Source organism: Theileria equi, assembly GCF_000342415.1.
Source record: "Theileria equi strain WA chromosome 4 map unlocalized gcontig_1105316255033, whole genome shotgun sequence".
Lineage (NCBI taxonomy): Eukaryota > Apicomplexa > Aconoidasida > Piroplasmida > Theileriidae > Theileria > Theileria equi.
This window is the reverse complement of record NW_004668228.1, coordinates 331241-348937: the sequence shown is the minus strand read 5'-3', so window position 1 is coordinate 348937 and position 17697 is coordinate 331241. Positions and strand designations below refer to the sequence as shown.

Sequence of the window (17697 nt, the reverse complement as noted above, 5' to 3'; positions counted from 1 at the left end):
GTATTTATCTAGTATATCCACCACTAGTCTAAAATGCTGATTAGGTCCTCAAGACCCTTGAGGCTCTTTCGCATAGCGCCAATTGTCGACTACAAGCCCGGGGCTGGAGTCGTCTACCATCCCTCCAGCCACGATGCCCATTTGAACGAGCAGCTCAGGCGGGAACGCGCTGCCGCCAAAGGTTTGTTTAATGTAGCATTATTTCTACCATCCATGTCACCTGCATGAGCCCATACACGTCCCGTAGGCATAAGGCTCCCGGTACGCAAGGATTGCCTGCACGACCAGCTAAACCCGGACGGCATTGTCCAAAATGAGTGGATGGACTTTAAAATTCAGAGGCAGCCCATGCGCGGGGACTCTGATTTCCGCGGTTACCTCTCACCTCACGTGGACGCATTCAGGGAGGACGATATTGCAAAGTTCTACAACCTCAAGGACATGTACGAGAGGGTCTCTGTCAAGGAACTTTTGACCTCCATGAAGTATGGCGCGAGATACACTTTCGTCCTCTATAGCGGACTGCTGCTCCCATACCTCCTGCTCTTTATTGCATACCACCTCAACAACAGGCTGGAGCCCCTCGAGCTCGGTATAGAACCTGAGGAGTACAACAAACACGTCTTGTGGCATCTACTGGGTCATAGACTGGATCGCCAGGCATACATACAATACGCAGAAGCGAGAAGAACACGCAAATGGAGAGATGATACCATCAATCCAGAAGACTACATCCCGCCAAAGTACAGACTTGTACAAACATACAAGGAATTAGAGCTTTAAATTGTGGCTTTTGTTTTGTCCACGTCATTTATCCTCGTCCATTGCATTATTGTCAGCTTCCGTGACAATTTCAGAGAACATGTAGTCGTGTTGGAATTCCTGAACACGCGTATAAAGGATGCATAGACTTACAATGAGGTATTTGGTGCTTCTTTTGGCGTCTATAAAGAGATTAAAGGCACGCTTGATGTCATCGCAAGTTACAGGACCACCTGTAGAAATTTGGGTATACAAACGACAACACACCTCCTTTTCGTAGTCTTATAAGGTTACTCGCAGTGATGAGTTGCAGTGCATATCTCAGGGAAATGTCACTTGCAATCTTCACCAACAACTCTAGCGACTCCTTGTCCAAATTCACATCCTCCTCGAGACTCCTCTCCTTGATAATCTGATGGAAGGTGTATTATACACAAAGCATAGTCATTCATGTAGTAATGCAGAATAAAACAAACCAATCGCGTATCTTCCGGCTGGTAGGGAAACGTTGGAATAATCAAAACCCTGTCCAGGACGTCCAGGGGAATGCCGTGAGGGGACTTGTAATCCGTGCCCCTGACCCTGGTAATACCCCTATTTGTAGCCATTATTACAATCGGACAATTATTGCTCTCCAAAGCCCTAAAAATCGTGTACAAGGCATCAAGCTCTCACCTGCAAAGGAAGGAGAAGCATTCTATATCGAGCATGTGGACCTCGTCTATAAAAAGTACGCCCTGGATGATCTCAGCTCTACCATCATCTTGCCATTCACTGACTTTTGCATCAATCTGTTCGCGAATCTCGCTCTTTATTTCACCGGTATCACCGGCAAAAAGGGATAGGAACCCCTGGGCCCTAAAAAAGTTCAGGGACAACATTCACCTTACCTCGAGTTTATAACATCAACGTCGTGCAGAGAAACAGTGTGTACAATCTCCTTTCTCTTTTGCAATTCTCCCGACGGACACTGCATGAATTTAGTGTGTGGAGCCATTGCATCGTAATCGTAGGAATGAGAGTAGGCTCTTCCCAGTTTTGTAATTTTACCGGAGCTCTTGCAAATTTGTATAATATCTCCGACTGTTACATGCTCCTTTTTCAAAGCATCTATCAGCTTTCCTCCAATATCGTACAGGGTTTCCATGTCTGTTGTCTTCATGCTCATCTTGCCAATCACACTAAACGCGCTATATGAGTGTAGAAGCATAGATACCCCGTCTGTGGCTTGTTTCCGAGCGAAGGATCCTTGGCAAAGTGCGAAGGTTTGTCAATCTCGAGCTCCGTGACTTCACCCTCAATCACCTCCGTCTCTTCCTTCACACGCAGGCCTATGGAACGCCTGAAGGCCTGCATCAGCGACTCCGTCTTGGACATTTCCAGCGAGTAGACCTCAGAGGCGCTCAAATGAGTGAATGGTGTATCCTGAAACGAGAGTGTAGACACATTCGCGAGTGTAGGCGGAACTGGAGGCAACTTACCGGTCCCAACGCCTTGGATATTGCGATAGCAATGGCAGTCTTTCCACTGCCAGGTTGTCCCGCGAGTAAAATCGCGCGTCCGCCTATTTTACCTTCCTTTAGCATATTCAAGACAACCCCTGAGAGTCAGAGTGTAAATTGGAGGTCAATTGGCACAAATAAGATGATTACTATGAGCTAAACGCACCTGCAGCTCGACGAGCCTGAGTTTGTCCGATTAAACCGTCACCTTCATAGTCCGGGTTCAGTTTGGAATCCAAACCCAGACCTCTGATGTGAGAATGGATTCCAACCCTCTCTATCTTGACAATATCGGATATCTCTATCGTATTGCTCATTTTATACTGAAAATGAAGGCGGATGGTGGCACCATGTGGGCCCCGGAAGGCTACACAGAGGGCCCGGGAGGAAGAAGGTTTAGAGGCGATTTTTGGCCTCCTCTTTCACTAAATACCCGAGCATTGTATAGCTCTTGCGTATTCCGTCGAGTCTGGAGAGTTTTGCTCCAGTTTGGCCATTCGAGCCAGAGTTGTCTCTTATCCCTGGAGGTCACCCTGTGCATTATATACGGAAGCTACAGAACACCTTTGCTGATACCTTGAATGTATGTGCAAGTATACTGGGTTTAGCACACATCTGATGGTGAAAAACTGGAAAGTGTTCGCAAATGATGGAGGTAGCTAAGCAGTCTCAATATGCAGTTGATGACCATTACTGGGCCTCGGCACTGACAATCATTGTCTCAAGTGTCTAAATAAACTATCCATTAATCACATTCATTCCAAAATCTCTACACCGTTGCCGATAAGCACTGAGATGTGGATCTGTATCCCGGATCAAGATAGAGTGGGTACAACGGAATGAGAGCTCCTGCAATGTCCATAGTGGTTTGTAGATTCAAAATAGACCCTTTTAATCTCTGATGGAGACAAATCCATTCTTTGGTTGTTTCTAGGTCATTCTGGAAAGAGAATAGGAGATGTGGATACTCGGTACTCGACCCTCATCAGATCCATCACTGCCACAATTTCCCATCTTACAACTAAAGATACAAGCTATTTACTCATTAAATAGTTCATAGAACGTTTCAGCTATATATAAGAGAAGGAAAACAAACTGCATGCAGACTTTGTAGGGGCTCTAGATTCCTGTGAAACATGAAGCTCATCATACTCGCAACTCTACTGGGCCTTTGTATGGCTTCTCCATCAGAAAAGCTTGACTAAGAAATACCTCGAAGAATAAACTGTAAAACAGACAACCATTTAAAATGATGGCAAAATACCCATTGGGTTAAAAATCACTACATTATTTAACAAAAGTGCCCTTTTCAATCTGTTCAAGCGTATTATGCGATATCTGGAGTCCATAGTGAAGTGTGTATATGCCAAGAGGGATGAGGGAGGTTGTCTTGTTCCTCTTGGCGATCTCCAGTTGGTGGTCAAGAGTGTGAGAAATTGAGTTCTTGAACCCTTTAAATATGCGATAATTATTCTCCAGTCCGTCTTGGTGGAATGTCAAGTCGAACAGTGCCATCTTGTGGTCAGTGTCAAGGTCGGAGTCTCCATGAGTGTAGGTGGAGTAATAGTCTGTGGAGGTAATGTACTCTATCATGTCCTTTACAGGTTTGTGGTCTTCACAAGTGTCAAAGAATCCCTCAAGGGACTTTACTGCAGTATTCACAGCCCTCTTGCACTCGCCCTCATCAGACAGAGTTTCACAAAAGCCGAGTTTGGAGCTCCTCCAAGTCTTGATCTCCTTCTTGAGAATCTTGCAATTGTTTATCTTGGTACCTCTGTAGACGTCAGAGTACTTTTTATCCAGTTTCTCAAGGGAGTTTGTAGTCAGTTGTACAGTGTCCAGTTCCTTAATGTACAGGAATGGTAGGTCCTCAGTACTGCTATGCTCATCCAGAGGTACACTGACGAGAGACTTTGTAGCCCTGAGTTGGTATACCAGCCACTTTTGTCTATACTCCTGGTACAGTCTCTCCCTCAAGAGGTTCAACTGGTGTCTGCTTCTGGGTATCTCAATTTCGGGACTCTTGAGAGATGCACTGAAGGACAGATCTACTTGGATCTTGCCAAAGTGTTTCCACAGTTGTCTAGAGTTGGTGAATCCCCTTGAGAATGGCTTGTCAACTGGTCTCAGACGGACAATCTCACTCATCTCAAACAGGATGGAGCGTCTGAGGTAGTAGTAAAAGAGAGTGGTGTCAGTGATCACGGTGTTTGCATACCAAGAGTGCCAAAGCATCTCCCTGTTCAAGTCACCAAAGTAGCCACTAGACTTTGTCAGGAGGTCATCTGAATGGCACCCAAGTAGAGTGAATGAGATGTGGTCCATGATGGCAGAGACACTTCTGTTTGGACCATTGAGTATAGGAGTAAAGTCCAGAGTGCCTCTGAATGAACTGATGAGACTCTTTGACATTGTGCTGAATGGGTAGACGTTCTGTCTAATACCAGAGTAAGAACTGGTGGTGTCCAGGTCTGAGAATATGCCAAAGATGCTGTTGAACTCAGTCTTGAGAGAGGATATCAGACTAATAAACATGCTGTAGCGAGACTTGCCATAGTCCACCGAGGGGTTTGAGGTCTCCAGTTTAGAGACAATGTTGCCAAAGGGGTAGACTATGCTGACGTAGTCAAACAGGTGGAACAGCCAGGAGTAGATGAAGTTTGTTCCAACTCCACAGAGAAGCATGAGGTTTATCAAGTATCCAGTGTACTTGTCAAGGTCACTAGAAAGCTCTGTGATGAGGAGGTTGAGGTAAACGGCGGAGAGAATGCTGAATGCAACAGTGAGTACCTTCACAAGCCAGAGGCGATTAGGGTCAAGAATCTGGAACCTCAGTAGAAGAAAGATTATCCTGCAAACTATAAAGAGATACTCCTTCAGAATGGAAGAGTTGTCCTTTTCACTCTTGTTTGGAGCGTCCACTTGGACAGTCTTGGAGTCAGCCAGTAAAGCCACTCTGCTACGACCTGTTGAGGCAGCTAGTTGACTGGTATCCTCTACACGCATAGCTACTTCTGCCAGATTCTGGGTGGTAGACTTGAGTAGATCACCGTGGAAATCAGTCTTCATATAAGTAGCCTCAATCTCTGGGGAATAGGATGTTACCAGCACAGCAAACTTTCCAGTCTTCTTGACAAGGTCCACAACCTGTGGATATGTTTCATCCTTTTTGTCTATAGATTTTATTTGTTCCTCTAGGGATTTAAACTTGGCTCTGTAACAACTTATCATGCACTTGACCTTTGTGATCCTACATTCTACTATATCTATGGCCTTTGTTAGTACCTCCTTCACATCCTCAAGAGTGTCCAGAACGCTGCACAGTTGCTCACAAAACTGGAATAGTTGACAGTCGAGTTTACTAGTAAGACAGTACAAAGTTGGGAGTTCCTCTTTAAGGCATTTAAGGAGACAGGTAATCTTATCAATGGAGCATCCAAGTCTGTCTCCACAGCAACAGTCCAGTTTTAGGCACGTTTTATCATCCTCTTCCTTCTTCTCCTCAGCAGAGACGTCCTTGCAACAACACTTTCCACCTTCACCTTCTTTACAGTCACATTTGCAGGAGATAGCGATGGGTTGACATTCACTTTCAGATTGCTGGGAACAGCATTTACTGCAAAAGAACATGTTCGTGGTGTAAAGACAAAGTAGGCAGTTTTCACATTTATGAGTGCAGTTTTTATGATCATCTTTAGTATTATTTTTACATTTACAGTCCTCTTGTTTAGTCTTTATACAGCAACATTTGCAGCACCCCTCTCCTTCAGGTTTACAACCTTCACAACCTCCATCCTTACACTTCAGTCCACAAATTACGTAACATCTGAAAAGGTTTTTCCAACATATTTCACATGTACATTCACATTTGCACTCATCTTGTGTACAATTCTCGGAACATTTACAGTCACATTTACATTTCTTTTCTTCCTTCTCTCCTTCACATTTACACTGACATTTAGGTGCTTCATTTTTGATGCAGCAAGGACAACATTTACATTTTATTTCACTACATTTTAATTCTTTGTAAACATCTTTTAGGACCTTAACTAGACATTTACAAAGGCCAGGATCCTCTCCTCCGAGTGATATTGATCCAAAAAAATTAAAACCACCCTCAAGAAAGCTACCAAAAAAACTCCAGAAACTTGCACCAGGGATAATAAAGCTCCATGATGTGGAACCTGAACCTTTAGCATAAATACAATTGCAGTAATAGTTTGCAAACCATTCTTTTAATACGAAAGAAATTCCACAAGCGGAACCATCCAACAAGCATAAATCTTTACCAGGACAACGGGAACGAGGTCTATTATCCTCACAAGAACAGCTTGTGGATCCTAATTTACTTACATATGCCGTCAAAAAATTCGTAAATCTCTTTGTTTGAAAACATTTTCCTCCGCATTTTTCCTGGTGTTCACATTTCTCTTCCTTCTTTTTTTCCTCAGGTTTTTTTGTGATGGTTTCCATTTTCTTACTCAAGTCAGAGAGGCTAGTGCATAGTTTATTGAAACAACCACAGGCTTTCCTTTTCTCCTTTTCACAGCTACATTTACATTCTATAATTTTAGATAAGCGAGAAAATACACTTTCACAAGCCTCAGATGTACTTTCCTTTTTACTACACTCACATTTTGGATTATTAGGACATTCACACTTGCATTCACATTTATCACATTCATTACACCCTTCACCCTTTTCACACTTATCGCAAATTCCATCGTCTTTACTACTACAACATTTACAGTGTGGTTTTTGGTTTTCTTTCGGACTTTCTAATACCGGGTTTTTTAAATTCATCTTGACACAACTTTTAGATGCAAAAGCAGATTCAGAGGATCCAGATTCTCCTTTCCGAATGAAGTGAGCACCTGATTTAAGAGAATAATTCTCCTTATCTGTCATTGCTAACTTAGAAAGGTAATCTATTACTTTCCCTGCCTTATCTACATTTAGGGCATAGTAAACAGCATAATCATCACCGTCTTCTGTATGTATTCTATAGAAGTAGGATAAGGAAGTTCTTGTACTATCTATGAATGACTTGTATGAACTGATTGTTAACCTCAAGTTCTTTGATGGCTTTCCCGCTTCCTTACATTCCTCTGTCTTGCATTCCTTATCATCTTCCTTAACTTTCTTCTTTTCATCTTCCTTATACACATTAACTATAGAGCTCTTCTTAGCCGTAAATATACATCTGTACCATAACAGTGTATCCTCCAAGATCTTGGTACCTTCAGAGGCATCCCGGAAGAGTCTGGAACAAAGTCTATAGCAGACAAGTAGACATGAAAGTACGGCTGGATAAAGAGGGTCCTTGTCCTTATAATGACACCCACATGTTCCTTTAAATGTATCGACTAGGAACTTGTATACACTGTCAAGACCAGACAAGAGTATGACGGCTACCTTGATGGAGTCCAGCAAGTATGCCTCAGAAGCCAAATCAGAGGTTTCTACCTTTTGAAATATGCATGTAGTATTAGCTCTTGTGACAAGCTCTGTCCTCAAGCAGTGAAGTCTGGTCATTATAGTCTCCACACTAGTCCTGATACCATAGTAAGAGACTATGCAGAGACAGTCACAGTCGTCAAAGTTCTCAAGAGTAGTCACGGAACAGGTCTTTATGGTTACAGCAGTATTTTCTGTAGACTTTATACATCCACATGTCTTTATCTTATCAATGTTCTCACAAATAGTCTTGTACAGTCCACAGAGTCTGCAGAACCAAATAGCGAGTAGGATAGCTTCCTCTATGCAGAGTATTGAGATGAGAAGCCAGATACAGCTTTGATAGTAAGCCTTTAGTACCGCTACACAGACTTTTGCAGAGTCAAGTGTTAGATCAGAGGCTTCCATTGATAACAGTGTTGCATCTGCATTTATCCTAGTAACCATTGTGCAGATGCTATCCTCAGTGGAAGAAACGGATTCTCTCACAAATGTCCTAATCTCAGCGATTGACACTGGACAGCAACAGTCACAGGTTTGATCCTTGGCAGGGGCACCCTCAACCGTACAAGTAGAACTTACATCCTTCTTGAAACAACAACGTTTAGTGCCACCACCAAAACCTCCATTATAGCAATTGGGTATCTTCTCGACCTGAGTGAGGAGTCCCTTTGACATTCCTAGGGACCTTGACAGGACGGTGAGGAGGACCTGTTTATTGTCAGTCAGAAGCACTGTGCAGGTAGCCAGTGGGTCTTTAGTCTTGGAAGAGCAGTATAACTTTAGAATATCTTCAACAAGTCCCAAGGCCAGGGTATTCTCCAACTTGATGAGTAGTTCCAGGATCATGATTGCTGAGAGAATGGAGTCTCTGGTCTCAACGTCTCTGCGTTCCCAGTCACTGAAAGAGTCACAGGTTATAGAGGACCAAGTGTCAATGTGAGAAGGCACTTTAATGTCTGAACTGTTGTATACTATAGAGAGTGGAGACTCCTCCCTTCCATCTTCCTCAACCATCTCATTTAGTTCCTCAGAGACCATGATGGCAGCCTTTAGTCCTTCCAGATACCTCAGAGTCCTCTTCTTCCACAGGGTCAATATACAGCGCATTGAGACATCCATTGAGCCCATTATCGAGGGTATGGCCAGTAAAGCTATTGCAAAGGAGACTCTCTGAATAAAGACGTGGTTGTGGTATTCCGACTGTTCCATCAAGGTCTGAGGTAGTATGCTTATACAAACTGGGTTGAGAATCCAAAGGTATACGCAGGTACCCAGACTTATCTTGTCTCCCATTGATGGAGAAAAGGCTGGTAGCCAATAATGAGTATCCATACCCCCAGTCATGCCGTAAAAGAAATAGGTCAAACATGCAGCCATGGTAAATGTTATGAAGAAGAGCGTTGTGCAAAAGTGGAATAGATCGTCTCCTATAGAGGAACTATCCATCATCCCATCAATCAAGACTCTTCTGAGGAGGAGTCTAGTAACCACTGGGTATCCCAGAAAGTAGCCTCCAACAAAGCTCAGTAGTCTCTGGAACAAGTTCTCAGTCTCCTCAAAAATTTGGAATACGAAGCAGGTCTGAAAGATGTGAGAGACTATGGAGGTCAGTGCAATTGCACGAAGCATGCCGGTCCCAAACTTGACATTCCCATACTCTGTAACCTTGGAAGTGATGTAGAGGTACGAGAGAGGCATCAGCCAACCCACAAATGTGCATATCTTCCTGTTAAACACTCCGACGAACATGAATGTGAACGAGGCTATGAATCCCCAAAACACAACCAGCTGACGAGTGTAGTAGTGTGGAAAGTCTACATGGATTCCAGCCTCTCTGAACACCTTGTAGAACATAAAGTGGTCATTGTCCGCAAAGGAGTAGATCAAAGCCACACTCAGTCCCACCAAAAAGTAGGTGAGAGAGTCAAAGAAGAGACCGTCCCTCCTTTCTTCCTCTTTTGCCATCTTTGAATGGTACAGGCCAGGGTCTATATCTTCATCGGTGTGGTATTCTCAGGCATTAGAGTAGTCATTAGGTATCTGTAAGGCATAGGACCCGTGCAAACTTTATAACCATGAATATCGCTCTTCTTCCTCTACCATTACATTCTCTAGGAGCCAAAACCAGAGTCTCTTGCAAGCTTCAAGTCTATCCACATTCACATCTCATTAAACATGACCATAAATGTTCTCCATTAGCCCCTTTGTGATACCTACTGCAGATCCTTCTTCCTTACAAGACCATCGGTAAGGCGCCTCTAGCTTTCGAATGACTTGGACCTAAAAACGGATGATTCATCCAAATCCAGACAAACAATTCACAACTGGGTACCTTTTAGTACCAGGAAGAAGACGATTATCTTCTCCTTTCAATCAACCGTGAATGAGTGTTGGTCAGAGCTCAATTATGTAGTCTCTACAAGTGTAACTAGAGCTAACCAGAGACTTTACATCACAGATTGTGTTGCATAGTTTTGGATTATCACTACTAACCTACAAAATTCCTCTATTCCTGGCCACTTTTAAACTCTTCCTGTTGACTCCCCATAACTAAAGGAAGATTCTCGAACTTTCAGAGGGAATAAAGAGGCTATGGGCTAATATTCCTATCTCCTGATGCATCATCTCTGTGCCACTCTCATCCCATTCCTCTAGCGGCCAAATTGGTGGAGATCGCCAGGAAGTGGCAGATGTGTAGCCGCCACAACTTAGAGGTTCCAGACCAGGAATAAGGGCTAGAGATGAGAGACTAGTACCGTTAGTATCGATCAACTAAGTAAAGGCAAAGCTAGACGCTGTGGTCCTGCCAGAGCCTAGGAAGAGATTTGGGGAAAGACCAGAGAAGATTCCAAAAACTGTCGAGGAAATCACAAAGGATATTGAGGACCTTGAAAAGACTGAGGAAAAGGAGAGTTCTAAGGCAATTGAAAAGGCACTTGGATTCTTTTTAGGTCACTTCCAAACCCGTGCCATGATAAAGTCTGACGTTAGTGAACTCATCCTTGACATTGCCAGGGAACAAGAGGATGGTGACCAAGTCCTCAAGACCCTGGAACAGTTTCTAGTAGCCCTTGAAAGGTCTCCATTGACCTGAAAATGGATAACCATGCAACACAGCCCACTAATTACACCCGTCTTGTATAGAAGGAATGAATTAGTCGTCTCTGGATGACGAGACAGTTTTATGTGCTGAGTTTTAAATTGCGTTCTTCTTTGAGAACCTTGTATATGTACGTGCGAGTTTTGCCGCTTAAAAATACAAATGTGCTGCCTAATGCCCGGAATACTAGTGCCTCATTCGCCTAGTATTTCTTATTGTATTACCGGGTCAAAGTTCCTCATTCACAGAACTATTGGAACTGCTCTACTATTTTTATAATCTTCTCTTTCCAAGTAAATCTATATATCAAAAACTGCATAATGCAGATCGGTACTGTATTAAAATATGCCAACATATATTCCATAAATCCCATCAAAATCCTCATGCATAAAATGCAGAGGGTTATTTTCATCATAATATAAATACAAATCAGTGGTTTTAAATCAATAAATCCGTCCCTGTATCTCTCAAAGGGTCATTATAAAGCTACTATTTAATATATTCCAATGTATAAACCATACATATAAACATGACCACAGGATCAACTGCTCCATATAACGAGCAACAGAATTTCCCAGTTCCAAATTCCGCCATATACATGATCATAAAAACAGATGCTCTGATAGAAAATCTGGAACAGAGCATCGCACAAGACTCTCCAGGGAACACTATCGGGAGATTAAAGCCCAGGGCGCATATCCACAGCGCAAACATCAGAGATTCATACAAGATCCATAAACCACTAAGGAAACGCAGAGGATACCTTGAGATCCATACAAGAGGATCACTAGAGTGGATGAAAATGGGCGTTCACTGGCATATGTTCAGAGGATTACGACGGGAGAATGCATGCATGAAAGTAGACACCATGTAACGTGGCCAGTGTAATGGAAACACAGCGATTTTGTGGGCACGGTGGCTACTTGTGGTAAAGATTCTCCAAAGTAGATGAACGCTCATGCATGTCCACATTACCTCTACCGCTTCTATACCTTGATAATCAAGACTTTTATTGATCTTCTACACAGAACACATACCAGAATAATAACAAGTAAAACTATTATAACCCATAAAAGATACCACCACCAACAGCAAGTAATGGATGGATCTGCAACACATACTGGAAGTATCGGGGTAACAGCTGGGCAGGGTTCCTTTGGTAAGATACCATCAGCGGCGGATTTAAAGATATGCTCAGCAAAAACAAGAGTTGGTACAAGAGTTGCCTCTAGAACAAGCCGAAGAGCCTGAAGTCCTAACGCGCCAGCTATGGCGGATTCTACTATTAAACTATTCGTTTCTGTGAGTTTCTGCTCAGTTTTGAAAAGACTATCAATGTATATATCCACAACTTTTGCATCATCAATTGATATATGAGAGACATCCAATTGGATTGATTCAGGTATTATACTATCAAAACGTTCCTCAACATAATACAAGTTTGGTTCAGTTTCCTCCGTGGACTGGTAGGAGTTGGAACCACCTACAACCAAATGAGAATCATAAACCAGATCTACTGGAGAACTATCAAAGGTGATTATTACATCCGGGGATTCTCCAACGATGACAGTAGTATCAATAGGAACTCCATTAACGCCAGTGGGAACGGGAGGTTGCGGATCAATAGAAGCAGAGGGAATAGATCCTTCAGACTGAATATGTTGAAGAAGAGGTTCACCTCCCTTAGATTGGATAGTTCTACCATAAACACCAGTGAGAAGAGTAGGATCCGTAGAAGAGTCTAGTGCTAGAGCTTTAGTACCTCCATGAGATTTAGCGGTAGCAATAGGATGTCCATCAACACCAGTATGAGGGAGAGCAGGTTCAAGATATACTGTGGTAGGTGTATCAGAAATAGAAGAGCCTTGAACAGAAAGATGTTCTTTTACTATTTCAGCATCTATAGCATCTTCAGCCATTTCTGCCACTGGAGTACCTTGAACAGTAGAAGTAATAGGAGGTGGATCAAAATATCCTTTAGGTACATCAGAAATGGGAGATCCTTGAACACCACTATGACGAATATGTTCAATTGTAGAATCTAAAACATTTGGTCTATATTCAGTCTCATCGATTTCAACACAAGGAGCAGTAGCTCTATATTCATCATAGTCCACTGTATCATAACTTTCATGATCAACGGCATGTCCATGCGTAGTGTGTTCCATAGTGTTGTAATCTTCCTCAACGAGAATACCCAAGCCAGATGTGACAAGGGGAGAATCCGAAAATCTTGAATCAACTACGTCAGTAGAAGACTCTCCACCGGACTGAGGGAGCGTACCTTCTAGCTTTACAATGTATTTTCCAGGTTGAGAAAAAGATAGTTCTACAGGAGTAGTACGAAGATCAGTAACTTGAGTAGGTGCTCTAGTCTCAAAAAGAGCGTAATTTGAGTGACTTTCTTCGACATCTTCCAAATCAGATGCAATACATCCACGTTCTTCATGTTCTACTGTGGTATAACTCTCGTAAACAGCATCTCCACCATAAGTGGTGGAAGGTGAACCAGAATATCCTCTATAAATGCCGTTAGATGGCTTCCCTTCCAACCCAGGTGAACTATATTGTCCTCCACTTTGGTCTATATACGGTACAGTTATAGTAACAGGACCGGTACTTTCAATGTTTTCTGCCACTTCCTTGGAACTTAATATCTCTGAAGATGAATCAGAAAATACGATATTCGTAATTCCAACATTAGGGGTTATTTGTTCATGTTCCATAGGTCCTGTATACATGTCTGTTACCAACTCATCTCCATTAATATTAGTCAGATTACAATCAACGGTAACTTCGTGATTCGGAGTGCCCCTATTACATACAACTACATCAAATTCATATGGAGTAACAGAAGATCCTACAGTTATATCCGTCGGGAAAACCGGATAAGTATCTCCATAATCTGCATACTCAAAGCGATTGGTCTTCTCAAGGATAAAATAAGGATGTCCCACCGGAGTAGAATCTTGAAATCCGGGTTCCTCTAGTCTTTGAACCTTTTCTATTTCTGGCTGATTTAGTTGAATATATTCCAAGAGAATCCTTAGTATTTTCTTAGAATCATAAGGACTGCTAGGTTTCTTATCTCCAGAAACTTCGCTCCAAGTATTTTTATCATAAAAATCTCTTCTGTACCATTTTGGACCTGTATATCCCTGCCAATACCTTTTCATTCCAATTGGATCTACGTAAATAAGAAGTGTATCTTTATTTTCTTTGAGATCAAGATACATATAAAAAGAATCTACCTTCCTCGGAAATGGTAGTCCATTTTGAACCGTTCCTTTATTCTCAAACCTAGTTATTGAGCTACCCACAAGTTTTAATGAATGTGCATATGGTACTGGTTTTTCAAATGAAAGGGTAACTATTTTCTTGTTACAAACAGATAGTGGACATTTATACAGTCCTTCCTCCTCCTTGGAAATATCCATAACATGGGCTTCATTTTTCTTACAATTTTCTTGATCAAGTCTGGTCAAGAGTGTATCAGATGTGATGCTAAAATCCCTACTCCAAGTTGTACTATCCTTAGCACTAGTATAGTATTCACTTCCACTACCGAGTTGAATTATCAGGGGTCTTTTATAATCATCATCTCCCTCCCAAAAGTAAGCGTAAACCTCGCTATACTCTTCCAATTTGTGAAATCCATGAAATTCGGTTGCTCCCTGATAAAGACTATAATATTTACCTGCTGTCTTCTTATGCTTTGTTATCTTATATCCTGGAAGGGTATCACGCCTTTCCTCCGATAAATCTATAGTCTTACCGCTATAGCTACATTGGTAGCTTGTTTTCCCCCATTTATAATAGGCTCTGCCTCCGTATCCCCGGTGCCTTTTTACATCTATGAGGACACTGTTATAGCCTCCCATCCTCCACAAATACCCTCAGAGAACATCTAGCAGATCATTGAACGGACCAATGAAAATAAATCATGATATGCAATATATAAAGCAAAAAATGGAACATAAATCATCTATGGTACGTGATATAATAAAACTGTACAAAGCGACAGTGTATTGTATAGATTCTGTGTTTAAAGCTTAAAATACGAGTGCTGTTGTTAAATATAAATAATATATAGTCTACTGTACAGGAATAAGTGTATAAAGCGTTAAAATGGCAAAGGAGAATAAACACCCAGGAAGAAGACAATTTGTAGAATTTAAAACTGCATTTAGTGTCCATTAGGACCTTTAAATTTCAAATGTATAATTTGACAAATTTTTTACTTAAAAATATTAAATGAATTGGGGAATTGTGGCCCTTCAAACAAAGCCTCAGAGGGAGTAGTGCGGAGACTGCCCATATCCACGGAAATGTCAAACCTTCCCTCAATATTTACATTTTTTACAAGTGTAAAAGGTGTATATGTCGTTGCTTGTGGAAAATTTGCGACCATTTAGGAGTGGACGAATATGGAAGGCTGTCAGGGGTGGGTTTTTTAATGGCTGACCTGTACGTTTTTAGAGTATCACAGGGCGATATTCCGTGCATGAATATCATCTCTATTCAATAGAGGCGTTTGTAGGACGTCTAGGCCATCCATACTCGGAAAGAGAGCGTGCGGATTCCTACCCCTACTGAGCCCTATAAGAGAGACGGTCAGATCCTCCAGGGAGAAGTGCCATGAATGGAGCTCCTTAGGACCAACAAATGACATCACATTCTACTAAAAGCATGTTTCAAGTGCTGAGAATTTGGGCAAGTGGATATATGGCAGAGAAACAATAGTTGGTAACCTGGCGTTTGCATCTCCACAAGAGACTGAATGGCCTTTATAATCCACACACGAGTATAATGTGTTGAGGTATAGAGTTTAAAACGTTCCATTTCTGAGCCATTTTGTGTTTTTGGGGAAAAGTCTGGAGATTTCAGGAGAATTTATCGGTCAAGTCAGGACCAGATTCGCGGCTGCCAGAGCCAAATTCGGGCATATTGTTGCAAACTTGCCATAGGTTTGCTAAGTTTGGAATGTAAATTGCAAACTGGTGCGTTTAATCCGAGACCTCGGGCATAAATACCATTGATACACGATACTCTATTCCAACCAGAGTTGCACAATCGTCAATGTCACATCATTCCGAGGTATTCACACACTTGTAAGCACCGTTTTATGCTTTAAACGTGTAACATGCGTGGCTATAATGAGAGATGTGCGCAAGTCATGCGTACGGTGGTACCACCTGAGGTGTGTAGACAGAGTCCTCCGTAACTCCTTCATATATCCATTATCAAGCATCTATCTTGCCACTCTACATTCTATGGAAGATTTTAAGAAGATTCCTTGTAGATATAGAGAGTGCCCATGAAGGAATGAAAAAAAGTGGTGATAATTATCCCGACTTGCGACATGGGATCTTCTTCATATGGTATTGCCGCTACACTGCGTTACATGTACACTCACAAGTTATACTCACAACAAGACTCGCACATTTACGGTAATAACGGTCCAGGAATCCTCAACTACTTGGAGATATCGAATACTAGTACCTATACATGTATTGGAGACTGCATTATTTACCATTTCATGCGGATCTTACGCAACTGATAATGGGCCGTATAGTAGTTCAAGGGCTTCAGCAACTGCTCCGTCATTATAGCTTTTGCTCAGAACCCACTTGGCATGCTTCTTGGCCACATCCTTCGCATCTCCGACCGCAAAAGATTGGCTACAAACATCCAGGCATTCTACATCATTATCTCCGTCACCAATGTATCCGCAAAAAGGTGGGAACTCATTGTAACGGGACAACAGCGTCTTCATACCAGTCATCTTTGTAACTCCAGCGGGGTTTACATCAAACACCCCGGATACACTCCTCACGGCGATATAGTCTACACCCTCCTTCAAGTCACCAATTTTCAGGTTTTCGCACATGATGTATATATTTACAATCTCAAACTCTTGAATTTCTTGGGGTGTTTTAACCTCTGGAATTGAGAAGCCCTGTGATTCCAAATACTTTATCCACATTCCCTCTGCTTTAATCAGTGAATAAATCGCGTCTTTGGAGTGGAATGTACAAATTTTAGATAGATTACCATCCTCTATAGACTTTAAAAACGTCGATAAAAACTCTCTTGTAAACGCTTTGGAATATACTACATTACCATTCTCGTCGTAAACTATTGAACCATTATTATACACGCCAGGGTATCCTTTGTACCCGGTCTTTGCCTCAAAATCGTCTCCTAGTAAAGCTAGAATTGAGCTCAGTGGTTTGCCTAAATGTGTTTATGGATTATGAATGCAAGGGGGTGAAGTGTGGATGCCAAAAATTTCGGTCACAGCACTCCTTCCATATACTCTGGACTTTGTCAGAGGGAATAGAAGGATGAATTCGCAGAGCCTCCATCCTCTATCTGACTGGTTCCACCGATCATCATTCTTACCTGTGCAGAAAAACGGCATAAAACCTCTCTTCTTTACCTCTGCGAAAGCCTCGATATTCTTCTTCAATCCTTCCGCATTTTCCGTGAGAAACGTTTCATCACAGTCAATTCCAAAGAATTTTGGAAGTTGTTGCGGTTTCTCAAACTTTGATGTATTTGAAGGAATCTCTTGTATGGAATCCTGTCCTCTCAGTTGACCTTCTTCTCGCCCACCTGTACCGCTCACAACTGCTACATCCAAGCAAATTTTTAAAAATAAAAGTGCAATGATTTTCATGCTGGAAAAACTACATAATGAACTACAAGTGAACCTCGAACTTCTCGCATAATGCATGGGGGCAGGGATCGTAATGTGAATCGGAATTGGCCTTCCGTTGCCCAAATGTCTGACTCTGGGTCTTGTGCTATAAAATCCCTACGGATTCCTGGCAATGGGAACTGGTGCATAGCGAAAGGGGCTCAAAAAGG

General features: G+C 42.1%; 5 protein-coding genes across 5 annotated transcripts; 1 reads left to right on the top strand and 4 right to left on the bottom strand.

Moving 5' to 3' along the window:
* Positions 1 to 33: 33 nt before the first annotated feature.
* Positions 34 to 783, top strand: BEWA_013280 (conserved hypothetical protein; the record flags this gene model as incomplete). The annotated part of the gene is made up of 2 exons (XM_004832164.1): positions 34 to 181; positions 248 to 783. 2 exons carry the CDS (start codon positions 34 to 36, stop codon positions 781 to 783), a joined length of 684 nt encoding a protein of 227 aa, XP_004832221.1.
* Positions 784 to 807: 24 nt separating this feature from the next.
* Positions 808 to 2581, bottom strand: BEWA_013270 (ATP-dependent DNA helicase family member protein; the record flags this gene model as incomplete). The annotated part of the gene is made up of 9 exons (XM_004832163.1): positions 808 to 882; positions 916 to 995; positions 1030 to 1174; positions 1239 to 1404; positions 1438 to 1620; positions 1653 to 1943; positions 1979 to 2187; positions 2244 to 2362; positions 2431 to 2581. The coding sequence occupies 9 exons, from the start codon at positions 2579 to 2581 to the stop codon at positions 808 to 810; spliced, it is 1419 nt and encodes a 472-aa protein (XP_004832220.1).
* Positions 2582 to 3551: 970 nt separating this feature from the next.
* Positions 3552 to 9689, bottom strand: BEWA_013260 (hypothetical protein; the record flags this gene model as incomplete). The annotated part of the gene is made up of 1 exon (XM_004832162.1): positions 3552 to 9689. The coding sequence occupies one exon, from the start codon at positions 9687 to 9689 to the stop codon at positions 3552 to 3554; it is 6138 nt and encodes a 2045-aa protein (XP_004832219.1).
* Positions 9690 to 11810: 2121 nt separating this feature from the next.
* On the bottom strand, positions 11811 to 14705 carry BEWA_013250 (hypothetical protein; the record flags this gene model as incomplete). The annotated part of the gene is made up of 1 exon (XM_004832161.1): positions 11811 to 14705. One exon carries the CDS (start codon positions 14703 to 14705, stop codon positions 11811 to 11813), a length of 2895 nt encoding a protein of 964 aa, XP_004832218.1.
* A 1667-nt stretch (positions 14706 to 16372) lies between these two features.
* On the bottom strand, positions 16373 to 17506 carry BEWA_013240 (haloacid dehalogenase-like hydrolase family member protein; the record flags this gene model as incomplete). The annotated part of the gene is made up of 2 exons (XM_004832160.1): positions 16373 to 17061; positions 17230 to 17506. 2 exons carry the CDS (start codon positions 17504 to 17506, stop codon positions 16373 to 16375), a joined length of 966 nt encoding a protein of 321 aa, XP_004832217.1.
* Between the last annotated feature and the right edge of the window lie 191 nt (positions 17507 to 17697).